Source organism: Dryobates pubescens, chromosome 5, assembly GCF_014839835.1.
Source record: "Dryobates pubescens isolate bDryPub1 chromosome 5, bDryPub1.pri, whole genome shotgun sequence".
NCBI classification, from domain to species: Eukaryota; Metazoa; Chordata; class Aves; order Piciformes; family Picidae; genus Dryobates; species Dryobates pubescens.
Window position 1 is genome coordinate 3,721,018 of NC_071616.1, and position 19,319 is coordinate 3,740,336.

A 19,319-nucleotide genomic window follows, 5' to 3' on the forward strand; every position below is an offset into this window, starting at 1 on the left:
CGCCGCCCCTCACCAGGTCGCCGCTCTCATTCCTCCTGTCCGCTTCCTCGAGGCCGACCTGCTGCCAGCGGTGACAGGGGCTCCAAGTCCCGCCGCCCCCTTCCCCTGCCCCGCTCCCGCCCGCCCCCGAGCCCTCCTCCCGTCCCTGATTCGGCGCAGGGGCCCCGGGTGCCGGAGCCCCCCCCTCCCACCTCAGCCCCGGCCCCCGCCGGCGCGGCTCCCGAGCTGTCAGTGCGCAGGCAGCGCTGCGGCCCCGCGCACACGCCCGCGCCGCCACCCGCCGCCACCCGCCGCCACCCGCCGCCACCCGCCGCCACCCGCCGCCACCCGCCGCCACCCGCCGCCACCCGCGGAGACGCCGCCGTCACCCGCCGCTAACCGCGGAGCCGCCGCCGCGGGGCGCCAGCAGGTACCGTGTCGGGGTGGGGGGGAAGGCGATGCTGGCGGGGCCGGGCCGGAGATTCAGAGCTCATCCCCCGGACAGGACAGGGGCGATGGGAGCGGGGCCGAGCGCGGGCCTGCCCCCGACTTGCCTGCCCGGCGCAGCAGTGCCCAGGCGGCGGCGGCGGCGGGGATGTCAGGGTTCTCACGGCGGCGGACGCGGTCCGTCTGCGGGATCTGAGTCCGCGGCCCTCCCTGCTCCCGGGATACGAAACAATAACGGGAGCTGCCCGAGCTACCCTGCCCCACCGTGTTCATTGCGGGTAAAGTTCCTGTGGCCCCGAGGGGCTGTGAAATGTTGGCGCCGTTTGGTGCGGAACCGAGGGTGCAGAACCTCCAACGGTCGGCCATTGGGAAGGGCATACCCGCAGGGGCAGATTCTCAGATGGGAAATAGCTTTAATCATTCATGGAACGCTACTTGACTTTCCTGGGGGAGCTGAGTGCTAAGGGTTTTCCCAAGAGGAACGTATGCGACTGATTCTGTAAGATAGAACGTTTTGTCAGATAATGTAGCTTAATCCTTCTCCATGTACTTGGCAATCCCACAGCCATTTCCACACCTACTCCTTAAAAGCTCCCAAGGAAGTGGGTCAGCATCTCCCGAGGATGTTCCTATTAAACACTCGGAGAGTTTCTGCACTGGCGGCTGTTGTGACCCTTCAGTTTATGCACATACTGAATGAACCATGTTTCAATTATTCATCCTGGTGCTATTGCAACCTTCTGTAGTTTGCCTTCTCCAGGGACATGATGTGTAACAAGACTTTGAAATACTTTGCCAGTGAGGCTGCAGTCCTATCTAGGCATCTGGCAGCTGTTGACTTGCCTAGCCATTCATAAGGGTTAATTTATGGCAGTAAAAGGTACCTCAAGGGAGGACGAGGGTTCCCAGGAGGGCAGTATTACCCTCTACATTCCTTCTGTTTCCCTCTAAAAAGGCATAATTCAGAGTGTTGAGTGGTCAATTGACTAGGCTCTACAGATAAGTTTCATATTTTCCATCTTGAAGAAGTGACACCTTCAAAGTGCATTTGATTTCCCTAACAGAGAACCTGTATCTTTGGCATGGCATTGATTTAAATCTGACCATTTGCCAATGTGGCAGATGTTTGCTGCTTGTGAATGAAGAAGCAGATGTAGAAATGAAATACACTGGAACCAGAGATTTGGTGGCAAAACCTGGAATCTTGCTTGTTGTTATTTATGTTTCATTGGTGTGATTGTCTCTCCCTTGTGCTGTGTTCTCCAGAAAGTGCTGGTTGATAACTGAGAGCCCTTTGTGTTTTCCAAACACAGGAGGCTGGGTGGACCTACAATGGCAGCAGCTGTGTTTGTAGAAGTATAGGGTAACTGTACCATGGCCTGTAGTTGAGTAGGTATAGAATGCCTTCTGTATTCTCCAGTGTATTAACAGACATATCTTCTAACAAAGGCTGGCTGTTGGTCACCAGTCCTTGGAATATTCACTCTTGTATCAAACACTAATCTGGATGAACAGAGAAATACCATATGTCTAAGGTGTGAAAAGGCAAGATAGTGTGAACCTTCTGTGCATTCCTTTTATTATAGGAAGACCAAACAAAAAGGGGCCATTATGGAAGATGAACATGCAGGGAGCCTCCAAGTGATTGCTGTCATTCTGCCAACATTTTCACATTCCACAGACAGAGAGCATTGAACTGGACTAATCTGATGGTGATGGGAGGTGTCCACGGTGGAGAGCACCTCTGGAATATAATATTATCAGTGGAGAAAGGTCTTCCTCCAAGAGATACCTCTACATTTACTCTAAGGAATGAGAATAGAACAAAAAATAGGGCTTAAAATTGATAAAGGTTTTAAAATGCTGAAGTTTTTGTCTTTGTTCCTAGCATCTGAGGTCAGATGTTAGGCTTTGGTGGCATTTACTCCTGAACTCTTCCATTCTCCCATCATTCTGAATTCCCAAAGTACGAAGGGTACATTGTACTCCAAGGTGCACAGTTAAGGAAAATTATGTTCTGACTAGTCTTTGGGGGCAAGGATCTTCATCCTGTCCTGTGAGACGCATTAAGACCTGGCACTTTGACAGCTCATCTCATAGAATATTTGAAAGACTGACTCCAATTTTTCACCCAGCAGATACTAAAAGTTTCAGCTCCTACTTCTTGATTGACAGACAGAAGTTTGGTATAAATCCCATTGCTCAGCAGTCTGAACTAAAGTCAGGACTTTATTTTTCCTTCCAGCTTCACTTGACCTTTTCCTTTGCTCCTATCCTAGGGAAGGAAATTTGTCAGATGCTCAAATGAGGTATACCATAACACACAACTGCAGTGCTGCTGGCTCTCTTGTCAATCCCTTTTCTAATTCTGAGTGCTTTCTTGTCCCTGTAAAGCCTCTCCTCTAGTTGTATATACCTCCTCCAGGTTATGCTGCATATAATCAAAGATCTGAGGTTTCCAGCACAGGTGACACAGCTGGAATCGGGACATGATCACAGAGCAATCAGTAAGTGGCTGCTCCAGAGGCTAGTAACTGATCACCAGGGCCCTACTGGGAAACAAAAGCAAATTCAGAGTCCTGTTTCTTCCTCATCCCTTGCATGTTCTTCTGCTGTGCCAGGGCCTCAGCTACAGTGCCAGGAAACCCCTCCATACTGGGTTAAGTAGTCTGAGAACTCTGCAGTAGTGGTTACTGGAACAAGACCTGGATGAGAGACTCAAGCCTCCATTGTCAGAAGGAATACCAGCTCATCCTTATTCCTCTGTACACAAAGGCTTACTGTCTCTAATGTGCCTGCTTGTGACTACCATGGTGGGCATTTGAGCTTGGAAGAAAGGCATCTGCAGTCCTTTGGTCAAGGGCAGATGCAAAGGAGACGTTTAGTCCATGGAAATAATTTCATCTGCCTTGGTGTACCCTTCCAGTGTGTGCTGCTGCTGTGACTACAGCATTCATGACATGTCTAATATATCCCTAAGCCTATGAAGAGATCTGGTCACATCTTCCCTCATGCATTGTTTCAGTATTCTGGCAGGTTCTAACAGGACTGGCTTTTGTGCTTTTTGCGTATTAAAATATATTTATGGCATAAGAGTGAGAGATTTAATGTGTGTGTTTTTAAGTAAAAGTTGAGATTCTTGACCATGGTTGCTCATGTTTTGCTCTGCTGAGGCACAGAGCACAGCAGGTGAAGGAAGCTGTAAGCTGCATAAACATGATTTTCTGAACAGGAAGATCTTTAAATGATATCAGAAGATTCAGAGCTCATAATCTGTGTGGGTTTAGTCCTTCAGAGAGGCCAAAAGCTGCTTAAAACTGATACGATAGCTGTGTCAGTGTGTCCTGGGTCTGCCATGGTTCCTTCTTTTCTTAGATAACCTTAATGGATGTACCCTGTAGTGGGTGTATCACGTTTTTCAGGGATATAAAACTGTGAGACTCAAAATATGCTGAAGCAAAAGATTAGAATTCAAAATTATTCCAGCAAATGAGAAGAACTGCTGGGAAATGAGCTGGTTGAGATTTGGTAGGGATAAATGTAAGGTACCACAGTAAGGCAGGAAGGATCAACTGCATAAGCACAAGAGAGAAGGAAGTGACTGGTCTGCCACTCTGCAGAAAAGAATTTGAGTGTTATGATAGATCACAAGCTGAACATGAGTCAATGTCATGCTGTTGCAAATGAAGGCAAACATCTTGCTAGGATGTATAAAAGGCATACAATCTGGAAGGTACACGAAGCAATCCCGCTGCTCTGTTCAGCGTTGCTGAAGCCTTAGCTTAGAGGCTTGTGTGAAGGTTTGGTAGACAGGTGCCATTCAGTCAGAGAGAGTCCAGGTAAGGGCAGTCAGACTTATCACAGCTCAAAACAAAAACAGAAGCAAAACCACCAACAAAAAAAACCCCACACCCAAAACAAAACAAACCCCATATACACCCCAAATACACCCCAACCGAAAACCCAAAACATGAACTGCAAGGAGATTTGAAATGACTGAAATTATTTAGCCCAAAGGTGAGGAAGCTGGCAGAGGACTATTGCAATCTCCAGATAAGAAATGTAGGAAATGATCTTTTCTTTGAACTCATTGTAAGTGGAACAGAAAGCAAGAAGTAGCAGAAAGAAAGATTACTTTAGACCAAAGGAATAATTTTATAGGACCTGGGATAATAAAAACTGTTGAATATTTAGCGTGGGGATATTGTGAAGACTCCTTAATTTTAGAAGCAAGTTAGACAATAATCTGTGAAGAATGAAATTAGGCTAATGAGCCTATCATGAGAAAGCACCTTGGACTATTTGGCCTAGATCATTCTTTGATCCATTTATGAAGGCAGCATTCTCATTTCATGTACATGAAATAAAAGCTGTCTGCTGCTCTGATGTTTGTCTGATATTCAGGGGTAGCACAGCACCAAGAAAACAATGCAGCTCTTTCTAAAAAGAGCCTGAAAGAAAGAAATATATTACAAGAGGGTGGTTAAAAGCGGTCTCTCTTTTTTGAGAAGGCATAGGGAACATGATTTTGTGATTTCCCTGGAGAAGATGCTTGATTGAGTCTATGCATACTGAAAACAGTGATACAGGAGTATAAAAACAAATGAGCATTAGCAGTTAGCAAAATGATCCAAACTGAAAATACAAACTCTTCTAGTATTTTACTCCTTGAATGGAAGACTGTAATCCAAAAATGCTTTTTAGAGATAAAATTAAATGAAGTGATGGAATTCAGAATAGGAATAAAATAAAGCATAGTTCTACAATTGATGTTTCTAGGCATTTCTCCAGGGAGAGAAAATCTAGGTCCTGTAGTATTCATGGTTTATCATACATTGTTTAACATAAATGGAACAGAGATCCCTAGTGTGTAGTGAAAAAATGTTGGATCTCTGTAAGGAGACAGGTAGAACTAACAGAGCAGTGATCATCTCTTTTGGATGCTGCAGATCTTGAATAGAACACATTTTGAGTCTAACCAAAGCATTGTTTAATCCTCTAAAGGAGAAGGGGTTTTCTCTCTCCCCAGGCTTTAGACCTTTCCACTTGAACAAAAAGAAAAGCTCTTCAAGAAGTTAAAGACATACTGGGAGGAGTGGAAGTGGTTTTTATACCAACCAGGCAGTAGAGATTTTTTCTATGAAGGCAGGTACTCCCTGGAGCCAAAAGGCTGCAGAGCAGCTGCTGGAAAGTATCTGTGCTGAATGAACAAGACAAGGAGAAAGTGAAGATTAGGCTGCGCTTTTTAGAAGGATGTTTTCATGGAGCTGTTGCTCAGTATACTGTGACATATTAGCATTATACTCTTGATGGCATTTAAACACTCCTATACCGGAATTATCCATAAACTGTTGGAAATACTCATGATTTACTCTGGAACCTGTGAGCACAAACTGTGACACTACATAAAGCTCTGATCATTTTTTCCCCTGCCCCCATCTCCCATTGTTGCTTGAAATGATTTGGGAAACACAATGATTTGTTTGGAAATCTGGTCACTGAGTGCCCCAGGTATTTCAGAGTAAATTCACATCCTGTCCACCCAGAGACTGACCAGAGCTTCACATAGCTTGTAGTGTTTGCCCAAGTTTATTTCATCACTACTCCTGTCCTTCTCTTTTCTTTCTTTACTTCTTATAGGAGTTTATGAGCCTAGTCTCTGTTTGGGAAACAGAAAGCATATCCAGGTAAAGGCTCACAGTGACCTGATGCTAAAGGCTTGGATGAGTGTACTCTGCACTGAATAAAAAAACTGGCTGGCTGGCCGGTCCCAAAGAGTGGTGGTGAATGGAATTAAATCTGGCTGGTGTCCAGTCACTAGTGGTGTCCCCCAGGGCTCAGTGCTGGGGCCTGTCCTCTTTAATATCTTTATCAATTATCTGGATGAAGGGATTGACTGCACCCTCGGTAAGTTTGCAGATGACACCAAGATGGGTGGCTGTGTCAATCTGCTAGAGACAGGATCTGGACAGTTTAGACTGATGGGCTAAGGCTAATTGTGTGAAGTTCAACAAGACCAAGTGCCAGATCCTGCACCCAGATCACAGCCACCCCATGGTAAGCGACAGGCTTGGGAATGTGTGGTTGGAAAGCTGCAACGTGGAGAGGGACCTGGGGGTATTGGTTGACAGTCGACTGAGTAAGAGTGAGCAGTGTGTCCAGGAAGCTAAGAAAGCCAATGGCATGCTGGCTTGTATGGGACACAGGGTGGCCAGCAGGGACAGGGAGGTGATCATCCCTCTGTACACAGCCCTGATGAGGCCACACCTTGAGTACTGTGTTGAGTTCTGGGCCCCTCACTACAGGAAGGGCATTGAGGTGCTGGAGCTTGTCCAGAGAAGAGCAGTAAGGCTGGTGAAGGGCCTGGAGCACCTGGGCTATGAGGAATGTTTGAGGGAGCTGGGGTTGTTCAGACTGGAGAAGAGGAGGCTGAGGGGAGACCTCATTGCTCTCTACAACTACCTGAAAGAAGGTTGAAGTGAGGAGGGGGCAGCCCCTTCTCCTTGATGACAAGTGACAGGACTTAGAGGGAAAGGTTACAAGCTGCACCAAGGAAGGTTTAGGCTGGTTATTAGGAAATATTTCTTCACTGAAAGGGTTCTCAAACATTGAAATGATCTGCCCAGGGCAGTGGTGATGTCACCATCCCTGGGGGTGTTCAAGCAACGTGTGGACCTGGAACTTAGGGACATGGTTTAGTGTTGACCCTGCAGTGCTGGGTTGAGGGTTGGACTGGGTGATCTTTGACGACTCTTTCAACCAGTTGTTTTTTGTGATTCTGTGAAGCAGTAGCTCAAGTTAAAAATCTCCTTTCTACTAGTAGAAGGAGGCAGTAGGCTGGAGAGGTTTTTCTGTGGGAAGCTTGTGAGGAAATCTGAGACAAGGCTGGGCAAAAAAAAAAAACACACAAGGAAATGTGCTGGAGGGGGTTCTGCAGATGGTAATCTGTTGGGAGCTGCTGGTAATTGTCCTGAAAAGGAAAGTTGTTAGAAATAGCTGGAAGGAAGGTAGGGGTCAGAAAGAATTTGAGTAGAGGGAGTGCTAGCTGGAAATACGAACTGAATGTGTACATTTGGTTTCTGGGTGTGTGGCTGTAATGTCTCAGTGTGATTGTAAGGAAATTGTGCAAATGGCCCTTCGGTCAGCATGAGCTGCACATTTAATGCGAGGTAGCCATAGACAATCCTGCTTTAAATGCAGGCACTGCACCCCAGTCTTCAGAGCAGCCATGTCCTTCATCTTAATTCCTTTTCTTTTTCTTTGTATTATGTCCAGTTAGGGTCTAAAAGTTCTGTAAAACCTGATGGTGGGTTGCTGTAGTCATTATGTCAGTATTTTAGGAAAATTCTTTTCCTATAAACAAAAATGAGAGGCAGCAGCTTCAAGCTGTCAGAAGCAATTTTGCTTGGGAGGAAAGCGGCTGGTCACGCAGATGAGCCTGGAATCTGTGAACACTTGACAGGCTCTGAGCACTTTCTCACTGTGAATGAGGAGCTGATGAGTGAAGAGTAGTGTCCAGCAGCGCTTTCTAATGGTAATGCCAAAGCCTTTTACCAGTGGCTTCGCAGTGCAGATGGAGTTTGACAGAAATAGTCACACAAGCATTTCTCCTGCCATTAGGAGGGGACTGGCATTTTTAAAATACTGGAATCGATATAAAGCCAGAGAGCAGATATGGGGAAACTTTGTAAAATGATGTGTGCAGCAAGGAGGCTGTTCAGCAAATGCTTCTCCCTGTGCCTCCAGCCAGGGCAGTGAAGTCTGACTTGTGGGCAGCAGAACGTCTTTATCAGATGTTGCAGAAAAATCCAAGTCCAAGGGTGCAGCTGTGAAAACTGAACATGTCCAGGGTTTATGGGAGAAACTACCTCACTCCTTGTTGAAGAAGATGACGAGCTAACCAAATCCATGGACCAAAATATGCTCACAGTTTAAAAAGTGGAGGCAGAAACTGGGGTTTCTTGAAGACACCAGCTCTCAATTCACAGCCTTGACATGTGTCATTTGCACCAGCTACAGGCTTCTCAGAAATAATCGTTAGTGAAAAGGTTACAAAATTGAAGGGGCCCAGGTTGCAGCTGTCTATTGGCATTCCTCAAAGAGATGCCTTTACAAGACACTTGGCAGGAAAGGCCACTAGAAATAGGGAACTGCACACTGCTGGTCGTGAAGGGCTGGCCTTAACACACTTGGCAGTGGCTAACTTTGCTAACTTTGCTGCTTTTAGCTATGTATCTGCAGAGATAAAAGAATGATACTGGGCCGAGGATTTGATAAACCTAAATCATGAAAAGCAGCTGAGAGGTTCATTATTAATCAAGAACTTCTGTGCCACCATGGGGAAGGTCTGGGTCTCAAGAGTCTGAGTGGTGACAGAAATGGGGGTAGTCACATGCAAGCATTACTCTAAATGACTGCTTGTTGGTCTGTCTGCCAATTCAGTGGGTGTGGATGCCACAGACTTGCCATGTCCGACAGCTAGAGAACAGAAACGGAAAAAAGACTCGTTAGCATATGTGGACTTTGACTGCCACCTCCTTTCCCCAAGCAGAGTTTGGCAGAGCAGATTTTTCATTCTGGTGTAATACTGGCCTCTGCTTTGGTGCTGAGCATGTGATGCTTGATTATTCTCAGTTCTCCAGCTCCAGGCCTGTGTCCTGACCCAGTAGGAGGAAGAGCAGAAGACACCAGAGCAGAGGTGGAAGATACACAGATCTTAATGCTTCTACTCTAAACTAGAGCTCGGTGAATTTCCAAATTGAGATGTTGCAGCATGTTGGCAGTGAAGAGCAGCACTGCAGTGCAATTCACAGTCTTCTCCGAGTACCTTCACAGTAATGAAACAGCAGGGCATGAGAAGAAATGAAGGTGTTTTTTTGGCTGAGTGTGATGGCAGATGTAAAAAGACAGCATGCTTCTCTGCCTTACCTGTCAAGACAAGAACAAAAACTTCCAAGGAAAGCAGCATTCCTGTGGGCAAATGCCCCAGGACAGGTTTTTTTTCAGCTGGATTTGCAAAGCCTACTCTCAGAGAAGACCAGTTACACTGACGTTTTCCCAAAGTGTGTTATACTTTGAGGGATAAAAAGACCAAAGCAATTATGTTTCCACTGATGAAACTAGTGTTACAGGTGATCTATCCACCAAAATCTCACCCTCTCTGAAGCTATCTGTTAACAGGAGGTAATCAAAAGCGGGAGCAGAGTTCCCCACCCTGTGAACGTCTTTGGTTGCACTGATAAATCAGCTCCTAGCAGTCAGTAAGCTCAGACACATCTAGGAGACAAATGCTCTTAGTTGTCATTGTGTGCAGTCCCAGCTGGCACTCAGCTGTCTATTACTTCCCTTAGAGGATGGCTGCTGGACTCACCAGGCTCATCCTAACTGATGATTTGATGATCAACCAGCAAGAACAGACATATTCCCTCTAGCTTTTACCTGGGTGGGTAGGTCTTAGAGCAATGACTGGAGGGCAGCATTCCAGTGAGTGGGGAAATAGGTTGGAGGCAGCAACTGCAGGCACATAGTTCCAGGGAAAGTGAGAATTACATGCCCACTCAAGTGAGAGGGAGAAGGAGGAGCAGGTGTGGCTATGCAGCTAGAAAAGAGAATAGGCAATAAAAATCTAAAACTTTTTCCTTTTGCTGATTGGGATCTTATACAACAGTTAAATTAAAATCATCTACTGGCTGATACTAAGTGCAGGAGCACAGAAAGGAAATTGAGGACAGAGAGGACAGAGGTTCCAGTATCTCTTTACGGTATCTCCACAATCTCAAGTGCAACAATCTTCAGCAAGAAAATGTAAGATAAAAGTTGTGATTCCTGTAATATATAGACAGCCAAAATGATTTTTCTATTCAGTGCACTTGCATGGGTGTCAGCTTCCACAGACTCTTATGAATTCCTACTTTTGACAGTTATTTTCATTCCAATAAGGTAAGAGCTATCCCTGAGAGGTCTGCTGGGTGATTGGGCGTGTGAATGGAAGTGGCAGTATGGAAGAGGAAGGAAAGCCAGTGCAGCCTATGTCTCATTTGAACACTTACTCTCATCCTGGTGAAATTTCCTTTTTTTTCTGTCAGTACTTCTTACAACTAAGGATTGAAAGAAAATTGATGAATAGGGCATCAGCTGTGGGAATGGCTTAGGAACCTCCTGCTCTGGTCTGCATGGCTGGAGAATGAGAATATTTTTCCAACTTCACTGAAGGAAGCTGCTTCTTCATGGAATCGTGGAACAGTTCTTAGATGCGTAAAGTCTGATTTAAACAAATTAAATAATAAGTACTTATAGTACTGTATATCGATACTGTAAGTACCTGCCTGCAGTCTCTGATCTGTTGGTAGGCTTTCACTTGTTAATGGAAGGAGTCGGCATTTTTGCCAAAGACAGACTTTTCCGCGGTGGAAGGAAGTGGGGTGGGAAAACTGAGCCTTGGTATGTAACAACGAAACAGAATAAAGGGGCTAGGTCTGAGCTGGTTGCAGAGCACTGATTCTACTGTCTGTCTGGTGTCACAGCTCAGTTTACCCAATTCATTATAATGCAGAGATGCTTTTTAAAACAACGTTTTCTATAGAGGAATACTTTCTATATTAGTGCCATACAGTTCTGTCATTGAAAGGGTGGCTTATCATTTCCAGAAAGCATCCTGTATGCTTCAGTGTTGTACCTCTCTGGATTGTTCCAAAGTTCAAAACCACACATTCAACAAGAGCAGAGAAAGGCCAAAGCCATGAGTGAATCCCTGATTTTCTCACACAGTTTTGAGTGCTTTTGAGTATCTGCTGCAATTAATTTCTCTTCAATATTGGAAGAAGTGATTCATTTGCATCATTATCTGATGCTCTATAATCTGTATCAGATGAGTGGAACAGACAGTATGTGGTATCTGGGGGAAAAAAATCTTGCTAACTCTAGTCCAAGAGGGCTGTTCATTACACAGGCTTCCACTGATTCAAATAATTGAAACATCTGCAGCTGTCCTTAAATATTAGAGTGAGAGCTAGGAAGAACAAGGCTTTGTTCTTGCAGTTTACAGGATTTTAAGAACTTTTACAAGCAGTTAATTCAACTTCACTGCTTCAGTTTAGTTTCATATCTCATTCTTCAGTGATCTTCTGGGTAAAACTCCCTCTGAAATGAAAGGACTCCTGCCTGAGGTAAGGCTAGGGAATCTAACTCATTAATATTTTGGAATAAAAAGAAAACCCTTTTACAAGAAGATATGATGCACAAGTCTAGCAACAGGGTGACCTTTCTATTACTGGGAGTCCTTTTGTAAATTGTATGATTCTGCTTCGGGACAGAAAACTCAGCTCCAACGAGCACAGAGCTATTAAAGTTTGGTAAATTCTGTTTCTTCACAAAAGATTTGCAACTCTGTTCTGCTCTCTGAGTCACTACCATTTTAGCCCCTTCTTTCCATGCCATTAATTTAATGTCAGTGCCTTTGAGAACCGTTTAACTCCAGCATGTGTTTTGTGCCTCCTATTCCAAAATTAGTTTCTTGCCTTCTTCCCTGGGGGCTGCTGTCTCTGTTGGTACTGCTTAGTGCAAAGGCAGCAGCATGCCTTGGTGGGTCTGCTTAGCTTCATCACATACTTCTGTGGTGTCACCATGACCAGGAGTGGGAGGGGAGAGGACAGAGGGCCATGATCCATATGTAGATGTGGTAAGAATAACACAGCTGTTGCGTGTGACGTGTGGCCCGTTCTGAAGACCCACTCTGCACCCCTAGCCCAGGTCTCTCACCTCACTCTGCAGTTTTACAGCTTAAGCCATCGCATGAACTCCAGGCTGATACCACAGTGTCTGTGGCCAACCTCACATCTCTGGTTCTCTCTCCTCTCTGCTGGAAGAAAGCTATTGCAGTAATAGACATGGGCTCCAGAAGCATTTGCTGGAGGGGCAATGGAAAAGTTTGAAATCTTTATCTTTTGGACTAGCAAATCTGAATGCTAGTATTCAAGTCCAAGAGCTGTCATGAATTGCCTGTGTATGGCAGGCCTGTAGCTAGCTGGTGGCAAACTATTCTGATGGCAAACTATTCTTAGACTGGTTTAGTGTGAGAGGCAGTTATTAAATACTTTCTAAATTCTTTTTAAAAGATAAAGAACCTAAATAGTCCTGAAAGTGGTGAGTGGGAGCTGTCAAGGAAGCAACTTGCTAAGGAAATGCAGCATAATTAACTGCCTTATTTAAATGACCTGCTAGTAAGTTATAGGGAAGAGCTGATAAATAAAGGTCTGAAACAGCAGAGTCTTTGCAACCATAACTGAATGATCCAACCTTTCATAGGTGACTTTATGAGAGAGAAGTTAGCTTTGGGACAGAAACAAGGGTACTGGTCATTTGAAGGAACGTGAGGTCAGATTTGCTGTGGAGTTTATTAAACTGTTTAGCCTTTTTGTGTTGTTTTGGCCAGCAGTGACATGCTTGCAGCATGTTCCCTGCTCTCAGATATGCTGAGAAAGCTCTGCAGCACAGGCAGTGCTTCAGAACCAGGCTGGTTAGTGCAGCTGAAAACGCAACTGCCGATCCCTGTCCTGTAGTTTTTTGTCTTTAGGGCATGCAGCCACGTCACAGTCATCCTGGTTCTCCATGCAGCCACACCACGGTGTTCTTCAGAATAACAGTCAATGAGTAGGAATCAGAAACATCTAATAGCCCTTACAGGTTTGCCTTTAGGGCTTGGGTTTTCTTTCTGGAAGCTGAGATGAGCCTGCCGTGCTAGGTGTAATGAGCTGCAGAACTACTCCTGCTGAATCAGAGGCTGAGCTCACAGCATAACAGTTTGGGATGTAGTTCTTGGTGGACGTTAGGGCCTATTAGTATTGTTGATATGGCAGCAATAGCCAAATAGCTTACAGACATGGGAAGAGAGAAAGCTTTTACCCTGAGGAGCTCACTAACTAAATGGCAAAGTAAGGGGGAAAAAAATAAAGACAGCATGGAAGCAGATGTGTGGCAATTAGCTATGGCTTAATAGTTCCCTTGAAAATGCCCATCAGATGTGCCCTTGGCTTGTTAGTTCCATGTAAGTGTCATGGCTGGAGTTAGTAGTGAGTAAAGTTTCAGCTATGAGAAGGCAGTAGTTTTGGGAATCAGTTACAGGATCAGGAGTCACAACTTTAGAGGTCTATAGTGTGACCTCCTGCTGAAAGCTGGGACAGCACTGAAACCAGACCAGATTTGGGTGTCACTTGCAACCTCAGACACGAGTCAAGTCTCTCAACACCCTTCAGTGCAGCCCCTGGGGTGCAATGAGTGTGCTCAGGAGAAGCAGGCTAAGTCAGGAAAGACATTTAGAATTCAAGGGCATGGAAGAAACAGATGTTTGTGGGAGAAGTGATCTAATACGAAATTAGGATATGGGTGAATACTTCTTTTTGTCTTTGCTGCCGTGTCATTTTGATATATTTAAGTGAGAATCTAATTCATTTTTGGGTTCATATTTATTAGAGATGCATTTCAGATTTCAGTTTTATTCTCAAGAGTGAAGGAGCAGGGACTGTGGGTCAAGTTGAATTTCTGCTGGTGAGTGCTTCTGCATATCACACCTGGCCAAAACAGGATCCCATTGCCACAGTCTGTGTGGATTCCATCTGCTTTACTTCTCTTACTAGGTCATCTCAGTTGATCTGCATGTTCACCCCTTCATCCCTTTTAATTTAGGGTTTGTCTTCACCCCTCCTCACAATGAGCCACATGCTTTGCTCCTGCTCTGCTCGTCTGTGAATTCATTGTTTGCAGGCTGGCAAGGCCCCAGTTCTGGGGTGACAGATGGAGCAGACTGCAAACCAGGCAGTTGCCTCCCAGCCTGAATGATATTTTAATAAGCACAGAGAGGTGACAGAGAGAGGAGCTGCTCACTGGAATGACTGGCAGTTTTGTTTTCAGCCTGAAAGCACTAATAGATGAGCTTTGGCCTCAGCCCAAAGAAAAAACAAATCACAGAAGCTAGAAGCAGAAAATCCCATTAGCTCCAACTTATCTCTCTAAGGGTCAAAAAAGTCTTTTCTCTCTGGCCTGTTATCCAGATAGGGAGCTGTTTCCCTGGGCTTGGTATCTTGGTTCTGTCTTAGAGATTCTGCACTCTGGGAGACTTGCCTTTTATTTATCTTCTGTCTTCCCTCTTTTTTTTTCTTTCTTTTTTCATTTCACTGATTTGCTTTGTTGTCTTCCTTACTTCCCTGGACATTCCCTCTTCCAGTTTCTTTACACTCTTCACAGATTCGTGGTGAAGTCTGTCCAAATAATGGGGTCTACCAAACTATTTGGCTCCTAGCTTCCAGCTCCTGCGAACCAGCTGGTGCAGTGCTAGGCAGTGGCACCTGCATGGGAATCTCCAGAGCATGTGTCCTCTGCTCTCTGCCCTTGGATTTCAGCTGTATAACACCAGGTCTGTGTAGGGCTTTGTTTCATCCTTGGTCTTGCACATAAAAGCACTATAAAAAGGAACTCTGGCAAAGCCCCAGCAAGTTCTGGGACCCTTCTGCACTGTGAACAGCACAGTGCTATACAGACAAGCTGTAGGTTAGGCAGGCTCTCAGAAAAGGAGATTCTTTTTCTTCCAGTGAAGGTCTGACTTGTGCTAGGAAACACCAAAATGGTGCTGGGATTTGAACTGAAGTGTGATCTTGTATACCTATCAGAGAATGCACTGGAAACTTCTAGTATTTAGACACAGACCTTCCTGTCAATGTGGACAGATTCCAGTCTGGGTTTCAACTAGAGTATGAACTGGAAATTAATGGGATTGCACTCACAAGTCCATGGGACCGGATGGGATCCATCCTGCAGTGCTGAGAGAGCTGGCAGATGAGCTGCCAAGCCGCTCTCCATCATTTTCCTCCAGTCCTGGCTCACCAGTGAGGTCCCAGATGACTGGAAACTGGCCAACGTGGTCCCCATCCACAAGAAGGGTTGGATGGAGGAACCTGGAAACTCCAGGCCAGTCAGCCTGACCTCAGCGCCAGGGAAAGTGATGGAGCAGATTATCCTGGCGGCAATAACTGCGCACCTGAAGGATGGCCAAGGGCTCAGGTCCAGCCAACATGGATTTAGGAAGGGCAGGTCCTGCCTCTCCAACCTGATCTCCTTCTATGATCAGGTGACCCGTCTGGTGGATGTGGGGAGGCCTGTGGATGTGTTCTGCCTGGACTTCAGCAAGGCCTTTGACACTGTCCCCCACAGCAAACTGCTGTCTAAGCTGTCAGCTTGTGGATTGGACCACAACACTCTGTGCTGGGTTAGGAACTGGCTGGAGGGCCGAGCCCAGAGAGTGGTGGTGAATGGTGCCACATCCAGCTGGCAGCCAGTCACCAGTGGCATCCCCCAGGGATCAGTGCTGGGCTCCATCCTCTTTAACATCTTCATTGATGATCTGGATGAGGGGGTTGAGTCAGTCATCAGCAAGTTTGCAGATGACACCCATCTGGGAGCAGATGTTGGTCAGTTAGAGGGCAGAAGGGCTCTGCAGAGGGACCTTGACCGACTGGACAGATGGGCGGAGTCCAATGGGATGGCATTCAACAAGTCCAAGTGCCAGGTGCTGCACTTTGGCCACAACAACCCCATGCAGAGCTACAGGCTGGGGTCAGAGTGGCTGGAGAGCTCCCAAACAGAGAGGGACCTGGGGGTGCTGATTGACAGCCACCTAAACATGAGCCAGCAGTGTACCCAGGTGGCCAAGAGGGCCAAGGGCATCCTGGCCTGTATTAGGAATAGTGTGGCCAGCAGGAGCAGGGAGGTCATTGTGCCCCTGTATTCTGCATTGGATAGGCCACACCTTGAGTCCTGTGTCCAGTTCTGGGCCCCTCAGTTTAAGAAGGACATTGAGAGACTTGAAGGTGTCCAGAGAAGGGCAACAAGGCTGGGGAGAGGCCTTGAGCACAGCCCTGTGAGGAGAGGCTGAGGGAGCTGGGATTGTTTAGCCTGGAGAAGAGGAGGCTCAGGGGTGACCTCATTGCTCTCTATGACTACCTGAAGGGTGGTTGTAGACAGGAAGGGGTTGGTGTCTTCTCCCAGGCACCCAGCACCAGAACAAGGGGACACAGTCTCAAGCTGCGCCAGGGGAGGTTTAGACTCGAAGTGAGGAGAAAGTTCTTCACTGAGCGAGTCGTTCGTCATTGGGATGTGCTGCCCAGGGAGGTGGTGGAGTCACCGTCCCTGGAGGTGTTCAAGAGGGGATTGGACATGGCACTTGGTGCCATGGTCTAGTCATGAGGTCTGTGGAGACAGGTTGGACTCGATGATCCTTGGGGTCTCTTCCAACCTTACTGATACTGTGATACTGTGATACTGTGATACTGTGATACTGCTGCTAAAGTATGCTTCTTTTTCCTTTCAGATACAATGATGAAGGTTCAAATCATGTTTGGCTTCCTTTGCTGCATGGTTTTCCTGCCTACAGATGGCTTCCCAGCAGACACCAATACTGAATTTCGTTCTGCTTTCTCTGTGGCCAGAACCAGCAGCATGGAAGGAAGCTCTGAGATGGTCATTACCTTTGACAAAGTGTATGTGAACATTGGCAATGACTTTGATCCCAAGACAGGATTGTTCCGCTGTCGGATCCCAGGAGCCTACTACTTCTCCTTCACTGTTGGGAAATACCCAAAGAAAAACTTGTCTGTCATGCTGATGAGAAACAAGAATGAGGTGCAAGTGATTGTGTACGATGAACATCACCGCAAGGAGCGGAAGGTAGCTAGCCAGAGTGCCATGCTGCAGCTCGACTACGGTGACACTGTTTGGCTGCGTTTACATGGAGATCCCAAGTATGCTCTTTACAGCAATGTGGGCCCCTATACAACTTTCAATGGCTACCTGATCTATCCAGACACTTCTGCCTTCTTCCAGAATGCTCTTAGCTCTCAAGAGCTAGGGCCACACCATCACACTGCTCAGCTGCTTCCTGGAGAGCAGAAGGAAGCTTCTCAGCGACATGTCTTATCTGATCAGCCAAGCAGGGAACAAGACCCTCGCTCTGCATTTTCTGTTGCCCGCTCGCAAAGCCTCCTGGGCACAGATGACAAGCAAACCCAGCATGAACCAATCACATTTGACACAGAGTTTGTGAACATTGGAAAAGATTTCAATTCCTCCACTGGTATCTTCACCTGCCGTATACCTGGTGCATACTATTTCTCCTTCACCATTGGCAAAATGCCCTTTAAGACTATGTCAGTGAAGCTTATGAAGAACCACAATGAGGTGCAGGCTATGATCTATGATGACAACCACTCCAAGAGGCGAGAGATGCAGAGCCAGAGCATCATGCTGCCTCTGCAGTATGGGGACACCATCTGGCTCTACAGCCATCAGCATGATGGCTATGGTGCCTACAGCAACCACGGCAAGTACATCACCTTCACAGGCTTTCTGATCTACCCAGAGGCTCAGCCAAAATGGCTTCCAGGTGCCAGCTCACCACAAGGGTCAAATAATTAAATGCAGATCTGAAAGCATAAGAAGAGCCAAGGTGCCATGAACTTGGGTACAGCTCTTCTTTGAATTCATCCTCTACTTTGAGCATGCTTTCATGTGTCCAGTGTTGTCCCTATGCTGCACGCTTGTGCCTTGTCTGCAAGGCCACTGCCGTGTCTGCCATTCACCCCTAGAATGGTCCTTACTTGTTGTCTGTGCCTGTCCTGTGCTGGTGTTTGATTTCAACATAAAGCATGAGGTAATTTTGGGGCAGGGGTGGGGTATTGTGATGAGGTGGATGCTGAGGATCAGAGAACACTGCAGCAGTGTGACTGCAGACCCCCAGCATCTGGAGAGCAAAGGGTGTGATTACTTTCCTTGTGTATTTGGGGAGGGAATAAATGTAATGGAAATGAATGTAATAAAAACACAAAATATGTAACATTTTCTCAGACTGGAATTTGTGGTTACTTGTGAAACTTGTGTGCTTCTCACTGGCTGAGGTACCAGCTCAGGAGAGGAAGCATGATGGTAGGAGCTGCAGTCTGTGATACAGAGCCAGTCTGTGTGTCCACACTTTTGTCATCAGTGTGGGTGCAGTGTTGGTGCTTCTTCTGAGAAGCAGGGCTTGTCTGCTGCCTCCCTGCCTCTGTCACTCCATACCTATCCTAGATGCCAAATGCTGGGAATGTATTTGGGAAAAGGATGAAGGGTGGAGATTGGAGGCGTGTAAAAAAGCAGCATGAGAATAGAAGAACATTAGGTGGTACACATATTTGCCAGGAGTTACATTGCAAATAAAGTGCTGATCTTCATTCCTACAGCCTTTGGGGAAAACCAACCAACCAAACCCCAGCAAATGCAAGCAACAAAACAGCTTCTTTATGAACTGTGTAAATCTATCTTCTGTCACAGCCCAGCCCTGACCTCTAAAACCATTCTCTGTGGCACCTTGCTTCTTATTTCTGCCTCACCACTTTACCTCCTCATCTGCTGGGCAGTGTCATCTTGGAAAAATATGAACTAGGTGAAATGCTAGCAGTTCCCGCTTTGAAAGTCACACCTGCCTCCTTGACTGGGCATGGAAAAGTAGGAGTGTATTCATAGAAAGGGCATTATGGATCCCATCATCTAAGCTTATGCTACGAATGTTCATAAATAATGTACCTGTAATGGCAGTGGGAAGGCTAGTAGAAACAAAACAAAAATAAACCCCAAACTTTCCTGAGTAGATAATTAGATGTATTTTATTCCACGATTTAATGTGTAAGAGAGAGAAAGGCTAATGATCCCTTTCTGGTAAATACTCCTATTTCTGATTTTGAGGGGAGAGGGCGTGTGTTTATTGCATTTGACTTGTACAGTGCCATAGCTGTACAAAAACTGCTGAGGAAATAACTAGGTCACAATGCCTAGGAATTTAAATGAGATTTATGGAAGTATATTCCAAAGTGACA

At 46.1% G+C, this 19,319-nt stretch overlaps 1 protein-coding gene across 2 annotated transcripts; it reads left to right on the plus strand.

The window, feature by feature from the left end:
* Positions 1 to 319: 319 nt before the first annotated feature.
* C1QTNF4 (C1q and TNF related 4) lies at positions 320 to 18,310 on the plus strand. 2 transcript variants are annotated; one of them, XM_054161429.1, is made up of 2 exons: positions 320 to 409; positions 16,784 to 18,310. In XM_054161429.1, exon 2 carries the CDS (start codon positions 16,789 to 16,791, stop codon positions 17,884 to 17,886), a length of 1,098 nt encoding a protein of 365 aa, XP_054017404.1. In that variant the 5' UTR covers positions 320 to 409; positions 16,784 to 16,788; the 3' UTR covers positions 17,887 to 18,310. The 2 variants fall into 2 exon arrangements, with proteins under 2 accessions (XP_054017404.1, XP_054017403.1); XM_054161428.1 differs by lacking the exon at positions 320 to 409 and adding an exon at positions 14,755 to 14,833.
* Positions 18,311 to 19,319: the final 1,009 nt, after the last annotated feature.